Below are 17,759 nucleotides of genomic sequence, written 5' to 3'. Positions count from 1 at the left end.
AGAACAGTAAGAGATACAGACCAGATACTACCAGCTACTAGAACAGTAAGAGATACAGACCAGATACTAGTGACAGTTCATATCAGGACATCAGTCATTTGTAATAAATGTATTCTGCCCTCAGCTGTGGATTTCACATGACTTGGGAGTAGAGATATGCTCAATGAGTGACGTGTCTGCTGTGACCAACACTTGCCTCATGCTTCTCCTTTGCATAGAGTTGATCGGGCTGTTGATTTGTGGAATGTTGAATCTCACTCCTCTTCAATGGCTGTGTGGCCGAAATCGCTGGATTTTTTTGGCAGTAACTGGATCACCTAACATGCTCAATGAGTGACGTGTCTGGTTGAGTACGCCAGGCCATGGAAGACTTGGGTCATTTTCAGCTTCCAGGAAGTGTGTACAGATCCTTGTGACACGGGGCCGTGTATTATAATGCTGAAACATGAGGTGATGGCGGCGGATGAATGGCACGACAACGGGCCTCGGGATCTCGTCACGGTGCATTCAAATTGCCATCGGTAAAATTTAATTGTGTCGTTGTCCGTAGCTTATGCCTGGCCCCGTACCATAACCCCACCGCCACCACGGGGCGCTCTGTTCACAACGATGACAGCAGCAAACCGCTCGCCTACACCAAGCCACACACAGGTCTGCAGTTGTGAGGCCGGTTTGACGTACTTCCAAATTCTCTAAAATGACGACGTAGGCAGCTTGTGGTAGAGAAATTAAAATGAAATTCTCTGGCAACAGCTCTGGTGAACATTCCTGCAGTCAGCATGCTATAATTGCACGCTCCCTCAACTTCTGACATCTGTGGCATCGTGTTGTGTGACCACAACTGCACATTTTTAGTGGCCTTTTATTGTCCCCAGCACAAGGTGCACCTGTGTAATTTGCGCACAAAGTTTTGAGAGAAATAAGCTTTTTGTGCGTATGGAACATTTCTGGGATCTTTTATTTCAGCTCATGAAACATGGGACCAACACATTACATGTTGTGTTTAAATCAAAATCAAATTGTATTAGTCACATGCGCCCGAATACAACAGGTGTAGACCTTACAGTGAAATGCTGAATACAACAGGTGTAGTAGACCTCACAGTGAAATGCTGAATACAACAGGTGTAGTAGACCTTACAGTGAAATACTGAATACAACAGGTGTAGTAGACCTCACAGTGAAATGCTGAATACAACAGGTGTAGTAGACCTTACAGTGAAATGCTGAATACAACAGGTGTAGTAGACCTTACAGTGAAATACTGAATACAACAGGTGTAGTAGACCTCACAGTGAAATGCTGAATACAACAGGTGTAGTAGACCTCACAGTGAAATGCTGAATACAACAGGTGTAGTAGACCTTACAGTGAAATGCTGAATACAACAGGTGTAGTAGACCTTACAGTGAAATGCTGAATACAACAGGTGTAGTAGACCTTACAGTGAAATGCTGAATACAACAGGTGTAGTAGACCTCACAGTGAAATGCTGAATACAACAGGTGTAGTAGACCTTACAGTGAAATGCTGAATACAACAGGTGTAGTAGACCTTACAGTGAAATACTGAATACAACAGGTGTAGTAGACCTTACAGTGAAATACTGAATACAACAGGTGTAGTAGACCTTACAGTGAAATGATTACTTACGAGCCCCTAACCAACAATGCAGTTTTAAAAATACGAATAAGAAATCAAAGTAACAAATAGTTAAGGCAGCAGTTTATAAATAACAGTAGCCAGACTATATCCAGGCAGTACCGGTACAGAGTCCATTTTTATATTTATATTAGTTCATATTTTAGTTCTGTGTAGTACTAAAGCTACTTTTATGATACCCTGTTAACGTGTTTGTTCCTTCCTGAGGACATAACTTGGTAGCACTTCAAAGGTGTATCATTTTGTACATAATAACTTGTCTAACTGGATTCCACTGAGATGTCTGTCTAGACATCATGGGTGTCATGATTATCAGCTTGACCTTTACATGTTGGCGGGTGTGGGAGAACACCTGGTAGTGTTGTGCTTTCTCTGACTGGCTGACTGGCTGGCTGACTGACTGGTTGACTGGCTGGTTGGTTGGCTGACTGACTGACTGACTGGCTGGTTGACTGGCTGGTTGGCTGACTGGCTGGTTGACTGGCTGGCTGGTTGACTGGCTGGCTGGTTGACTGGCTGGCTGGTTGACTGGCTGGCTGACTGGCTGACTGGTTTACTGACTGACTGGCTGGTTGACTGGTTGACTAGCTAACTGGCTGGTTGACTGACTGGCTGGCTGGTTGACTGGCTGGTTGACTGGCTGACTGGTTGACTGACTGACTGGCTGGTTGACTGGCTGGCTGGTTGACTGGCTGACTGGTTGACTGACTGGTTGACTGACTGACTGGCTGGCTGGCTGGCTGACTGACTGACTGGCTGGCTGACTGGTTAATGATGTTTAATTAAAGGGTGTTCATATGGAAGTACAGTCAGTCAACCAGTCAGTCAGCGGTCAACTGGCGTCACAGTACAGTCAGTCAACCAGTCAGTCAGCGGTCAACTGGCGCCACAGTACAGTCAGTCAACCAGTCAGTCGGGTCAACTGGCGTCACAGTACAGTCAGTCAACCAGTCAGTCAGCGGTCAACTGGCGTCACAGCTTCGGTGTGAACAAGCGTTTATCTACAGCTTGAAGGTGAATAACATTTATGATTCACGAGGAAGTTACTTTCACACCAATAATGTTCGGTGACATCTTTGGGTTTCGGCTCACAGTGTTTTTAGTTGTTTTTAACTCTGAGCTGTCAGTGTGTCTTTGACAGGGTCAGGCAGCAATATATAGATGTTGTTTGATGGTTTCTCCAGTGTAATATCCAGTACTTTAGAGATCTCTGTAATATATAGATGTCTGATGGTTTCTCCAGTGTAATATCCAGTACTTTAGAGATCTCTGTAATATATAGATGTTGTCTGATGGTTTCTCCAGTGTAATATCCAGTACTTTAGAGATCTCTGTAATATATAGATGTTGTCTGATGGTTTCTCCAGTGTAATATCCAGTACTTTAGAGATCTCTGTAATATATAGATGTTTGATGGTTTCTCCAGTGTAATATCCAGTACTTTAGAGATCTCTGTAATATATAGATGTTTGATGGTTTCTCCAGTGTAATATCCCAGTACTTCAGAGATCTCTGTAATATATAGATGTTGTTTGATGGTTTCTCCAGTGTAATATCCAGTACTTTAGAGATCTCTGTAATATATAGATGTCTGATGGTTTCTCCAGTGTAATATCCCAGTACTTCAGAGGTCTCCTGAAACCGCTCCAGCCACATTTCATCCCTGTAGCCTGGGGGGGGGGGGGGGAACTCCTCGTACAACGGTCCTCTTCTGTTGACAGCATGTGACCCTGAATAATGATATATACATTCTGTCTTCTCTACATGTCAAGCTGCCGTTGATAGACATTGATAAGGATGGACGTCACGTTAACAGTAATGGTCAGTGTGATGGGTGTCACGGTAACTATGGACGTCAAGGTAACAGTAATGGTCAGTGTGGTGGGTGTCACGGTAACAGTAATGTTCAGTGTGGTGGTTGTCACGGTAACTATGGACGTCACGGTAACAGTAATGGTCAAGTGTTCAAAATCCCAAATGTTTTATTTGACTTGAGTATGGAGACCCACCCCCCTGTGTCGATCAAAGACATATTTCTCCCTGGTTGTTGGAGATCCTAATGGGAGTCTTTAGGTCCCAGCTACTGTATCTCAGGCCTGGTTTACCGCGTCCTCCTCCCCAGCAGAGCAGTAGAGATCTCAGAGGGATGGTAGGACTGTCACTGAGCCAGTCCCAGTGCTGCGTGCTACACATTCCTCCACACATTCCTCCAGACATTCCTGCAGGTCCTGTACAGCAGCTGGCCCCCTGTTGTTCTGCTGGGGGGCATGGAGCTCCCAGCCCCTTCAACCCCCCCCCTCACGGCTCCCATTCACCCAGGCAGCAGGCACTTGTTGTGGGGCCAACAACGACAGATGCTGCTCCAGCAGCCCCCCATCACACTATGTACGACATCCCACTATTCTGGGATGAGGGAAGAAAAGGACATGTTTGATATCTATGGTGTCAACACATTTCTGTACATACTGTCACCATACTGGGTCTCTAATGTCAGTGGTTCCAGAACCCCCAACAGAACACATTATATACTGGGTCTCTAATGTCAGTGGTTCCAGAACCCCCAACATAACACATTATATACTGGGTCTCTAATGTCAGTGGTTCCAGTCCTCCAGAACCCCCAACAGAACACATTATATACTGGGTCTCTAATGTCAGTGGTTCCAGAACCCCCAACAGAACACATTATATACTGGGTCTCTAATGCCAGTGGTTCCAGTCCTCCAGAACCCCTAACAGAACACATTATATACTGGGTCTCTAATGTCAGTGGTTCCAGAACCCCCAACAGAACACATTATATACTGGGTCTCTAATGCCAGTGGGTCCAGTCCTCCAGAACCCCTAACAGAACACATTATATACTGGGTCTCTAATGTCAGTGGTTCCAGAACCCCCAACAGAACACATTATATACTGGGTCTCTAATGCCAGTGGTTCCAGTCCTCCAGAACCCCTAACAGAACACATTATATACTGGGTCTCTAATGTCAGTGGTTCCAGTCCTCCAGAACCCCCAACAGAACGCATTATATACTGGGTCTCTAATGTCAGTGGTTCCAGAACCCCCAACAGAACACATTATATACTGGGTCTCTAATGCCAGTGGTTCCAGTCCTCCAGAACCCCTAACAGAACACATTATATACTGGGTCTCTAATGTCAGTGGTTCCAGAACCCCCAACAGAACACATTATATACTGGGTCTTTAATGTCAGTGGTTCCAGTCCTCCAGAACCCCCAACAGAACACATTATATACTGGGTCTCTAATGTCAGTGGTTCCAGTCCTCCAGAACCCCCAACAGAACACATTATATACTGGGTCTCTAATGTCAGTGGTTCCAGAACCCCCAACATAACACATTATATACTGGGTCTCTAATGCCAGTGGTTCCAGTCCTCCAGAACCCCTAACAGAACACATTATATACTGGGTCTCTAATGTCAGTGGTTCCAGAACCCCTAACAGAACACATTATATACTGGGTCTCTAATGCCAGTGGTTCCAGTCCTCCAGAACCCCCAACAGAACACATTATATACTGGGTCTCTAATGCCAGTGGTTCCAGAACCCCCAACAGAACACATTATATACTGGGTCTCTAATGCCAGTGGTTCCAGAACCACCAACAGAACACATTATATACTGGGTCTCTAATGCCAGTGGTTCCAGAACCCCCAACATAACACATTATATACTGGGTCTCTAATGTCAGTGGTTCCAGAACCCCCAACAGAACACATTATATACTGGGTCTTTAATGTCAGTGGTTCCAGTCCTCCAGAACCCCTAACAGAACACATTATATACTGGGTCTCTAATGTCAGTGGTTCCAGTCCTCCAGAACCCCCAACAGAACACATTATATACTGGGTCTCTAATGTCAGTGGTTCCAGAACCCCCAACAGAACACATTATATACTGGGTCTCTAATGCCAGTGGTTCCAGTCCTCCAGAACCCCTAACAGAACACATTATATACTGGGTCTCTAATGTCAGTGGTTCCAGAACCCCTAACAGAACACATTATATACTGGGTCTCTAATGCCAGTGGTTCCAGTCCTCCAGAACCCCCAACAGAACACATTATATACTGGGTCTCTAATGCCAGTGGTTCCAGAACCCCCAACAGAACACATTATATACTGGGTCTCTAATGCCAGTGGTTCCAGAACCACCAACAGAACACATTATATACTGGGTCTCTAATGCCAGTGGTTCCAGAACCCCCAACAGAACACATTATATACTGGGTCTCTAATGTCAGTGGTTCCAGTTCTCCAGAACCCCTAACAGAACACATTATATACTGGGTCTCTAATGTCAGTGGTTCCAGAACCCCTAACAGAACACATTATATACTGGGTCTCTAATGCCAGTGGTTCCAGAACCCCCAACAGAACACATTATATACTGGGTCTCTAATGTCAGTGGTTCCAGAACCCCTAACAGAACACATTATATACTGGGTCTCTAATGTCAGTGGTTCCAGTCCTCCAGAACCCCCAACAGAACACATTATATACTGGGTCTCTAATGTCAGTGGTTCCAGAACCCCCAACAGAACATATTATATACTGGGTCTCTAATGTCAGTGGTTCCAGTCCTCCAGAACCCCCAACAGAACACATTATATACTGGGTCTCTAATGTCAGTGGTTCCAGTCCTCCAGAACCCCTAACATAACACATTATATACTGGGTCTCTAATGCCAGTGGTTCCAGAACCCCCAACAGAACACATTATATACTGGGTCTCTAATGTCAGTGGTTCCAGAACCCCTAACAGAACACATTATATACTGGGTCTCTAATGTCAGTGGTTCCAGTCCTCCAGAACCCCTAACAGAACACATTATATACTGGGTCTCTAATGTCAGTGGTTCCAGTCCTCCAGAACCCCTAACAGAACACATTATATACTGGGTCTCTAATGCCAGTGGTTCCAGTCCTCCAGAACCCCCAACAGAACACATTATATACTGGGTCTCTAATGCCAGTGGTTCCAGAACCCCCAACAGAACACATTATATACTGGGTCTCTAATGCCAGTGGTTCCAGAACCCCCAACAGAACACATTATATACTGGGTCTCTAATGCCAGTGGTTCCAGTCCTCCAGAACCCCCAACAGAACACATTATATACTGGGTCTCTAATGTCAGTGGTTCCAGAACCCCCAACAGAACACATTATATACTGGGTCTCTAATGTCAGTGGTTCCAGTCCTCCAGAACCCCCAACAGAACACATTATATACTGGGTCTCTAATGTCAGTGGTTCCAGAACCCCCAACAGAACACATTATATACTGGGTCTCTAATGTCAGTGGTTCCAGTCCTCCAGAACCCCTAACAGAACACATTATATACTGGGTCTCTAATGCCAGTGGTTCCAGAACCCCCAACAGAACACATTATATACTGGGTCTCTAATGCCAGTGGTTCCAGTCCTCCAGAACCCCTAACAGAACACATTATATACTGGGTCTCTAATGTCAGTGGTTCCAGAACCCCCAACAGAACACATTATATACTGGGTCTCTAATGCCAGTGGTTCCAGAACCCCTAACAGAACACATTATATACTGGGTCTCTAATGTCAGTGGTTCCAGTCCTCCAGAACCCCCAACAGAACACATTATATACTGGGTCTCTAATGCCAGTGGTTCCAGAACCCCCAACAGAACACATTATATACTGGGTCTCTAATTCCAGTGTATTAAGCAACAGTGATGTGGTTTTCAGTGGAAGTATTCTCCTTCCCCGCAGGCCAACACCTGCATTATTCAACTGCCAATAATGATGCTGTCTTTTCACTCTGCCACAAACAGACAGACTTCTTCTATGGTAGTTCGACATTATGGCTTAATTGTTACAGACGCAATGGTTTATTACCGTGTTACAGTACCACTAGAGAAATGCTTGGTGGACCGACACAATGGTTTATTACCGTGTTACAGTACCACTAGAGAAAGGCTTGGTGGACCGACACAATGGTTTATTACCGTGTTACAGTACCACTAGAGAAAGGCTTGGTGGACCGACACAATGGTTTATTACCGTGTTACAGTAACACTAGAGAAATGCCACTGGTTGCCACCCCGTGAAACATCTGCCAGTGTGCCCTTGAGCAAGGCACTTAACCCTAATAGCTCCTGTAAGTCTGCTACAGCTCCTTCGGAAAGTATTCAGACCCCTTGACTTTGTTCTGCACCTTTTGTTTACTGTACAGTCTAATTCTAAAATGGATTCAATAAAAAATGTTTACCTCATCAATCTACACACTATACCCCATAGTGACATCACAATACCCCATAGTGACATCACAATACCCCATAATGACATCACAATACCCCATATTGACAAAGCGGAAACAGGGTTTTAGACAGTTTTGCAAATGTATTAAAAATAAATTAAAAACAGATTATTTTCATAAGTATTCAGACCCTTTGCTATGAGACTTGAAATTGAGCTCAGGTGCATCCTGTTTCCATTGATCATCCTTGAGATGTTACTACAACTTGATTGGACTCCACCTGTGGTAAATTAAATTGATTGGACATGATTTGGAAAGGCACACACCTGTCTATATAAAGGTCCCACAGTTGTCAGAGCAAAAACCAAGCCATGAGGTCGAAGGAATTGTCCGTAGAGCTCCGAGACAGGATTGTGTCGAGGCACCGGTCTGGGGAAGGGTACCAAAAAAAATTCTGCAGCATTAAATGTCCCGAAGAACACCGTGGCCGCCATCGTTTATAAATGGAAGAAGTTTGGAATCACCAAGACCATCTCTGCAGCTCTCCACCAATCAGGGCCTTTATGGTCGAGTGGCCAGACGGAAGCCAATCCTCAGTAAAAGGCACATGACATCCCGCTTAGAGTTTGCCTAAAGGCATCTAAAGGACTCTCAGTTCATGAGAAACAAGATTCTCTGGTCTGATGAAACCAAGATTAAACTCTTTGGCCTGAATGCCAAACGTCACGCCTGGAGGAAACCTGGCACCATCCCTACAGTGAATCATGGTGGTTGTGGCAGCATCATGTTGAGGGGGATGTTTTTCAGCGGCAGGGACTGGGAGACTAGTCAGGATCGAGGCGAAGGTGAACGGAGCAAAGTACAGAGAGGTCCTTGATGGAAACCTGCTCCAGAGAGGTCAGGACCTCAGACTGGGGTGAAAGTTCACCTTCCAACAGGACAACGACCCTAAGCACACAGCCAAGACAACGCAGGAGTGGCTTAGGGACAAGTCTCTGAATGTCCTTGAGTGGCCTAGCCAGAGACCAGACTTGAACCCGATTGAACATCTCTGGGAAAACCTGAAAATAGCTGTGCAGCAACGCTCCCCATCCAACCAGACAGAGCTTGAGAGGATCTGCAGAGAAGAATTGGAGAAACTCCCCAAATACAGGTGTGCCAAGCTTGTAGCATCATACCCAAGAAGACTCGAGGCTGTAATCGCTGCCAAAGTTAGTTCAACAAAGTACTGAATAAAAGGTCTGAATACTTATGTAAATGTAATATTTAAAATAAAATTTAAAATTGCAAAAAATGTCTAAACACATGTTCTTCCTTTATCATTACGGGGTATTATGGGTAGATTGAGGGGGGAAAGTCTAACGTAACAAAATGTGGAAAAAGTCCAGGGGTCTGAATACTTTCCGAATGCCCTGTAAATTACTAAAATGTAGTAGGTATTTTCATAAATTAAAACATTATTAAACATCATTATTTTGCTATTTGATTTATTTTTTCTTCTACCAGGCAATTTGCCAGCGCTAATTAGATGTGGGCTAACGGAAACCCTGGAGTGTGTAGTGAGAGTGTGTAGTGAGAGTGTGTAGTGAGAGTGTGTGTGTGAGCCCGTGTGAGAGGTGCCGTGCCATATGCCCTGTCCGGACTTGTCTATGTGGTCACCAGAAACTCATGAGTAAAACCGTAAACTGGTGACTCCCCACCCCAGCTAGTCTCTCTGCGTCAGTGAAAACCTCAAACTGAATACAAATACAAACTGCCAGTCTGATTGAGAAACAACAGTTTATACAGTTGAAGTCGGAAGTTTACATACACCTTAGCCAAATACATTTAAACTCAGTTTTTCCACAATTCCTGACCTTTTAATCCTAGTGAAAAATCCCAGTTTTAGGTCAGTTAGGATCACCACTTTATTTTAAGAATGTGAAATGTCAGAATAATAGTAGAGAGAATTATTTATTTCAGCTTTTATTTCTTCAATCACATTCCCAGTGGGTCAGAAGTTGACATACTCAATTAGTATTTGGTAGCATTGCCTTTAAATTGTTTAACTTGGGTCAAACGTTTCAGGTAGCCTTCCACAATCTTCCCACAATAAGTTGGGTGAATTTTGGCCCATTACTCCAGACAGAGCTGATGTAACTGAGTCAGGTTTGTAGGCCTCCTTGCTCGCACACGCTTTTTCAGTTCTGCCCACAAATGTTCTATAGGATTGAGGTCAGGGCTTTGTGATGGCCACTCCAATACCTTGACTTGGTCGTCCTTAAGCCATTTTGCCACAACTTTGGAAGTATGCTTGGGGTTATAAACTCGAGTTACACATCAGCGCCGATGCAGAACAAGAAGCCAGTTCATAGTAGCAGGAAGTGGCAGGAAGTAGCAGGAAGTGTAGCAGGAAGTGGAAGTGTGCTTGGGGTCATAACCTCTAGTTACACATCAGCGCCGATGCAGAACAAGAAGCCAGTTCATAGTAGCAGGAAGTGTGTCAGGAAGTGTAGCAGGAAGTGGCAGGAAGTGGAAGTGTGCTTGGGGTCATAACCTCGAGTTACACATCAGCGCCGATGCAGAACAAGAAGCCAGTTCATAGTAGCAGGAAGTGTAGCAGGAAGTGGAAGTGGCAGCAGGATGAGTGAGCAGACTCAGTCAGCTTAAATAGACCCAATAAGGTTGGTGTGATTTGTTCCTAGCTTTGTCTAATTGATGCCGTCTGATACGTCAACCTGAAGCTGGGTTATTTGGGTTTCCCTTCTGAACTGGCTCAGCTTCCTGTCTTACACCCACCAGTCTGATTGAGAAACAACCGTTTCATAGATCAACACAGTCTTACACCCACCAGTCTGATTGAGAAACAACCGTTTCATAGATCAACACAGTCTGACACCCACCAGTCTGATTGAGAAACAACCGTTTCATAGATCAACACAGTCTTACACCCACCAGTCTGATTGAGAAACAACCGTTTCATAGATCAACACAGTCTTACACCCACCAGACTGATTGAGAAACAACCGTTTCATAGATCAACACAGTCTTACACCCACCAGTCTGATTGAGAAACAACCGTTTCATAGATCAACACAGTCTTACACCCACCAGTCTGATTGAGAAACAACCGTTTCATAGATCAACACGAGTCAAAAACAATATGACGTTATTGTGTTTATTATGTTGGTAAATATGGGAGCATTTCCTGTCTCGTAACACTGCAGGTGGTTTGTAGTCAGTGTTAAATATGGAACCATTTCCTGTAGTTAGTGTTAAATATGGAACCATTTCCTGTCCAGTAACACTGCAGGTGGTTTGTAGTCAGTGATAAATATGGAACCATTTCCTGTCCAGTAACACTGCAGGTGGTTTGTAGTCAGTGATAAATATGGAACCATTTCCTGTCCAGTAACACTGCAGGTGGTTTGTAGTCAGTGTTAAATATGGAACCATTTCCTGTCTAGTAACACTGCAGGTGGTTTGTAGTCAGTGGTAAATATGGAACCATTTCCTGTCCAGTATCACTGCAGGTGGTTTGTAGTCAGTGTTAAATATGGAACCATTTCCTGTCCAGTATCACTGCAGGTGGTTTGTAGTCAGTGTTAAATATGGAACCATTTCCTGTCTAGTATCACTGCAGGTGGTTTGTAGTCAGTGTTAAATATGGAACCATTTCCTGTCTAGTATCACTGCAGGTGGTTTGTAGTCAGTGTTAAATATGGAACCATTTCCTGTCCAGTAACACTGCAGATGGTTTGTAGTCAGTGTTAAATATGGAACCATTTCCTGTCTAGTATCACTGCAGGTGGTTTGTAGTCAGTGTTAAATATGGAACCATTTCCTGTCTAGTATCACTGCAGGTGGTTTGTAGTCAGTGTTAAATATGGAACCATTTCCTGTCCAGTAACACTGCAGGTGGTTTGTAGTCAGTGTTAAATATGGAACCATTTCCTGTCCAGTATCACTGCAGATGGTTTGTAGTCAGTGTTAAATATGGAACCATTTCCTGTCCAGTAACACTGCAGGTGGTTTGTAGTCAGTGTTAAATATGGAACCATTTCCTGTCCAGTATCACTGCAGGTGGTTTGTAGTCAGTGTTAAATATGGAACCATTTCCTGTCTAGTATCACTGCAGGTGGTTTGTAGTCAGTGTTAAATATGGAACCATTTCCTGTCCAGTATCACTGCAGGTGGTTTGTAGTCGGTGTTAAATATGGAACCATTTCCTGTCCAGTATCACTGCAGGTGGTTTGTAGTCGGTGTTAAATATGGAACCATTTCCTGTCTAGTAACACTGCAGGTGGTTTGTAGTCAGTGTTAAATATGGAACCATTTCCTGTCCAGTATCACTGCAGGTGGTTTGTAGTCGGTGTTAAATATGGAACCATTTCCTGTCCAGTATCACTGCAGGTGGTTTGTAGTCGGTGTTAAATATGGAACCATTTCCTGTCTAGTAACACTGCAGGTGGTTTGTAGTCGGTGTTAAATATGGAACCATTTCCTGTCCAGTAACACTGCAGGTGGTTTGTAGTCAGTGTTAAATATGGAACCATTTCCTGTCCAGTATCACTGCAGATGGTTTGTAGTCAGTGTTAAATATGGAACCATTTCCTGTCCAGTATCACTGCAGGTGGTTTGTAGTCGGTGTTAAATATGGAACCATTTCCTGTCTAGTAACACTGCAGGTGGTTTGTAGTCGGTGTTAAATATGGAACCATTTCCTGTCCAGTAACACACAGCTGCACTGTGTCCTCAGGTTAAATATATATAACTGTGTCTCTGTGTCCCCAGGTTAAATATATATAACTGTGTCTCTGTGTCCTCAGGTTAAATATATATAACTGTGTGTCCTCAGGTTAAATATATATAACTGTGTCCTCAGGTTAAATATATATAACTGTGTCTCTGTGTCCCCAGGTTAAATATATATAACTGTGTGTCCCCAGGTTAAATATATATAACTGTGTGTCCCCAGGTTAAATATATATACAGTGGGGAGAACAAGTATTTGATACACTGCCGATTTTGCAGGTTTCCCTACTTACAAAGCATGTAGAGGTCTGTAATTTTTATCATAGGTACACTTCAACTGTGAGAGACGGAATCTAAAACAAAAATCCAGAAAATCACATTGTATGATTTTTAAGTAATTAATTTGCATTTTATTGCATGACATAAGTATTTGATCACCTACCAACCAGTAAGAATTCCGGCTCTCACAGACCTGTTAGTTTTTCTTTAAGAAGCCCTCCTGTTCTTCACTCATTACCTGTATTAACTGCACCTGTTTGAACTCGTTACCTGTATAAAAGACACCTGTCCACACACTCAATCAAACAGACTCCAACCTCTCCACAATGGCCAAGACCAGAGAGCTGTGTAAGGACATCAGGGATACAATTGTAGACCTGCACAAGGCTGGGATGGGCTACAGGACAATAGGCAAGCAGCTTGGTGAGAAGGCAACAACTGTTGGCGCAATTATTAGAAAATGGAAGAAGTTCAAGATGACGGTCAATCACCCTCGGTCTGGGGCTCCATGCAAGATCTCACCTCGTGGGGCATCAATGATCATGAGGAAGGTGAGGGATCAGCCCAGAACTACACGGCAGGACCTGGTCAATGACCTGAAGAGAGCTGGGACCACAGTCTCAAAGAAAACCATTAGTAACACACCATGCCGTCATGGATTAAAATCCTGCAGCGCACGCAAGGTCCCCCTGCTCAAGCCAGCGCATGTCCAGGCCCGTCTGAAGTTTGCCAATGACCATCTGGATGATCCAGAGGAGGAATGGGAGAAGGTCATGTGGTCTGATGAGACAAAAATAGAGCTTTTTGGTCTAAACTCCACTCGCCGTGTTTGGAGGAAGAAGAAGGATGAGTACAACCCCAAGAACACCATCCCAACCGTGAAGCATGGAGGTGGAAACATCATTCTTTGGAGATGCTTTTCTGCAAAGGGGACAGGACGACTGCACCGTATTGAGGGGAGGATGGATGGGGCCATGTATCGCGAGATCTTGGCCAACAACCTCCTTCCTTCAGTAAGAGCATTGAAGATGGGTCGTGGCTGGTTCTTCCAGCATGACAACGACCCGAAACACACAGCCAGGGCAACTAAGGAGTGGCTCCGTAAGAAGCATCTCAAGGTCCTGGAGTGGCCTAGCCAGTCTCCAGACCTGAACCCAATAGAAAATCTTTGGAGGGAGCTGAAAGTCCGTATTGCCCAGCGACAGCCCCGAAACCTGAAGGATCTGGAGAAGGTCTGTATGGAGGAGTGGGCCAAAATCCCTGCTGCAGTGTGTGCAAACCTGGTCAAGAACTACAGGAAACATATGATCTCTGTAATTGCACACAAAGGTTTCTGTACCAAATATTAAGTTCTGCTTTTCTGATGTATCAAATACTTATGTCATGCAATAAAATGCAAATTATTTACTTAAAAATCATACAATGTGATTTTTGGGATTTTTGTTTTAGATTCCGTCTCTCACAGTTGAAGTGTACCTATGATAAAAATTACAGACCTCTACATGCTTTGTAAGTAGGAAAACTTGCAAAATCGGCAGTGTATCAAATACTTGTTCTCCCCACTGTAACTGTGTGTCCCCAGGTTAAATATATATAACTGTGTCTCTGTGTCCCCAGGTTAAATATATATAACTGTGCGTCCCCAGGTTAAATATATATAACTGTGTGTCCCCAGGTTAAATATATATAACTGTGTCTCTGTGTCCCCATGTTAAATATATATGTCTCTGTGTCCCCATGTTAAATATATATAACTGTGTGTCCTCAGGTTAAATATATATAACTGTGTGTCTCCAGGTTAAATATATATAACTGTGTCTCTGTGTCCCCAGGTTAAATATATATAACTGTGTCTCTGTGTCCCCAGGTTAAATATATATAACTGTGTGTCCTCAGGTTAAATATATATAACTGTGTGTCTCCAGGTTAAATATATATAACTGTGTCTCTGTGTCCCCAGGTTAAATATATATAACTGTGTGTCCCCAGGTTAAATATATATAACTGTGTCTCTGTGTCCCCAGGTTAAATATATATAACTGTGTCTCTGTGTCCTCAGGTTAAATATATATAACTGTGTGTCCCCAGGTTAAATATATTTAACTGTGTCTCTGTGTCCTCAGGTTAAATATATATAACTGTGTCTCTGTGTCCCCAGGTTAAATATATATAACTGTGTGTCCCCAGGTTAAATATATATAACTGTGTGTCCCCAGGTTAAATATATATAACTGTGTGTCCCCAGGTTAAATATATATAACTGTGTGTCCCCCAGGTTAAATATATATAACTGTGTGTCCTCAGGTTAAATATATATAACTGTGTGTCCCCAGGTTAAATATATATAACTGTGTCTCTGTGTCCCCAGGTTAAATATATATAACTGTGTGTCCCCAGGTTAAATATATATAACTGTGTGTGTGTCCCCAGGTTAAATATATATAACTGTGTGTGTCCCCAGGTTAAATATATATAACTGTGTGTCCTCAGGTTAAATATATATAACTGTGTGTGTCCCCAGGTTAAATATATATAACTGTGTGTGTCCTCAGGTTAAATATATATAACTGTGTCCCCAGGTTAAATATATATAACTGTGTGTGTCCTCAGGTTAAATATATATAACTGTGTGTCCTCAGGGTAAATATATATAACTGTGTGTCCCCAGGTTAAATATATATAACTGTGTGTCCTCAGGTTAAATATATATAACTGTGTGTGTCCTCAGGTTAAATATATATAACTGTGTGTCCCCAGGTTAAATATATATAACTGTGTCCCCCCAGGTTAAATATATATAACTGTGTGTCCTCAGGTTAAATATATATAACTGTGTCCCCCCAGGTTAAATATATATAACTGTGTGTCCTCAGGTTAAATATATATAACTGTGTCTCTGTGTCCCCAGGTTAAATATATATAACTGTGACCCCCCAGGGTAAATATATATAACTGTGTCCCCCCAGGGTAAATATATATAACTGTGTCCCCCCAGGTTAAGTATATATAACTGTGTCCCCCCAGGTTAAGTATATATAACTGTGTCCCCAGGTTAAATATATATAACTGTGTGTCCCCAGGTTCCGTGGGGTCCAGGTGGGGACGGACAGCCGGGTGGCAGAGCTCCTGAACCAGGTGAAGCTGAAGAGCTTTGAGACGGAGCGCTGTCAGATGGTACAGGAGGAGACGGCCAGGAACCTGGGACGGTGTCAGATGGAGACAGAGAAACACCAGAAGAAGCTAGAGGTAGGGGTCCCAAATGGTGCCCAATTCCCTATATAGTGCACTACTTTAGACCAGAGCCCTATAGAACCCTATTCCCTATATAGTGCACTACTTTAGACCAGGGCCCTATTCCCTATATAGTGCACTACTTTAGACCAGAGCCCTATAGAACCCTATTCCCTATGTAGTGCACTACTTTAGACCAGGGCCCTATAGAACCCTATTCCCTCTGTAGTGCACTACTTTAGACCAGAGCCCTATAGAACCCTATTCCCTATATAGTACACTACTTTAGACCAGGGCCCTATAGAACCCTGTTCCCTATATAGTGCACTACTTTAGACCAGAGCCCTATAGAACCCTATTCCCTATATAGTGCACTACTTTAGACCAGAACCCTATAGAACCCTATTCCCTATATATAGTGCACTACTTTAGACCAGAGCCCTATAGAACCCTATTCCCTATATAGTGCACTACTTTAGACCAGAGCCCTATAGAACCCTATTCCCTACATAGTGCACTACTTTAGACCAGGGCCCTATAGAACCCTATTCCCTATATATAGTGTACTACTTTAGACCAGAGCCCTATAGAACCCTATTCCCTATATAGTGCACTACTTTAGACCAGAGCCCTATAGAACCCTATTCCCTATATATAGTGCACTACTTTAGACGAGGGCCCTAGAGGAGGAACCAGACTACTGGAATCCTTAGCATTTTGGTTGTTAGAACGTCCTAGTAGGGCAGCCCATTAGCTCTGGTCCACGGTGTTACATACAGCCCATTAGCTCTGGTCCAGGGTGTTACATACAGCCCCTTATCTCTGGTCCAGTGTGTTACATTCAGCCCCTTATCTCTGGTCCAGGGTGTTACATTCAGCCCCGTATCTCTGGTCCAGGGTGTTACATTCAGCCCCTTATCTCTGGTCCAGGGTGTTACATTCAGCCCCTTATCTCTGGTCCAGGGTGTTACATTCAGCCCCATATCTCTGGTCCAGGGTGTTACATTCAGCCCCGTATCTCTGGTCCAGGGTGTTACATTCAGCCCCTTATCTCTGGTCCAGGGTGTTACATTCAGCCCCTTATCTCTGGTCCAGGGTGTTACATTCAGCCCCTTATCTCTGGTCCAGGGTGTTACATTCAGCCCCATATCTCTGGTCCAGGGTGTTACATTCAGCCCCTTATCTCTGGTCCAGGGTGTTACATTCAGCCCTATATCTCTGGTCCAGGGTGTTACATTCAGCCCCTTATCTCTGGTCCAGGGTGTTACATTCAGCCCCTTATCTCTGGTCCAGGGTGTTACATTCAGCCCCTTATCTCTGGTCCAGGGTGTTACATTCAGCCCCTTATCTCTGGTCCAGGGTGTTACATTCAGCCCCTTATCTCTGGTCCAGGGTGTTACATTCAGCCCCTTATCTCTGGTCCAGGGTGTTACATTCAGCCCCTTATCTCTGGTCCAGGGTGTTACATTCAGCCCCTTATCTCTGGTCCAGGGTGTTACATTCAGCCCCTTATCTCTGGTCCAGGGTGTTACATTCAGCCCCTTATCTCTGGTCCAGGGTGTTACATTCAGCCCCTTATCTCTGGTCCAGGGTGT

General features: G+C 43.9%; 1 protein-coding gene across 2 annotated transcripts in view; it reads left to right on the top strand.

Moving 5' to 3' along the window:
* The window catches only part of pibf1 (progesterone immunomodulatory binding factor 1), a 147,708-nt gene that overhangs the window by 76,247 nt on the left and 53,702 nt on the right, over window positions 1–17,759 (top strand). For both annotated transcript variants that reach the window (XM_071330976.1, XM_071330975.1), the window contains exon 10: window positions 16,014–16,179. In XM_071330976.1, coding sequence (XP_071187077.1) covers window positions 16,014–16,179 — 166 coding nt within the window. The remainder of the gene's footprint in view (window positions 1–16,013; window positions 16,180–17,759) is intronic.

This window comes from Salvelinus alpinus, chromosome 10, assembly GCF_045679555.1.
Source record: "Salvelinus alpinus chromosome 10, SLU_Salpinus.1, whole genome shotgun sequence".
Taxonomy (NCBI): Eukaryota; Metazoa; Chordata; class Actinopteri; order Salmoniformes; family Salmonidae; genus Salvelinus; species Salvelinus alpinus.
The sequence above is the reverse complement of the archived record's forward strand: the minus strand, read 5'-3'. Positions and strand labels throughout refer to the sequence as shown.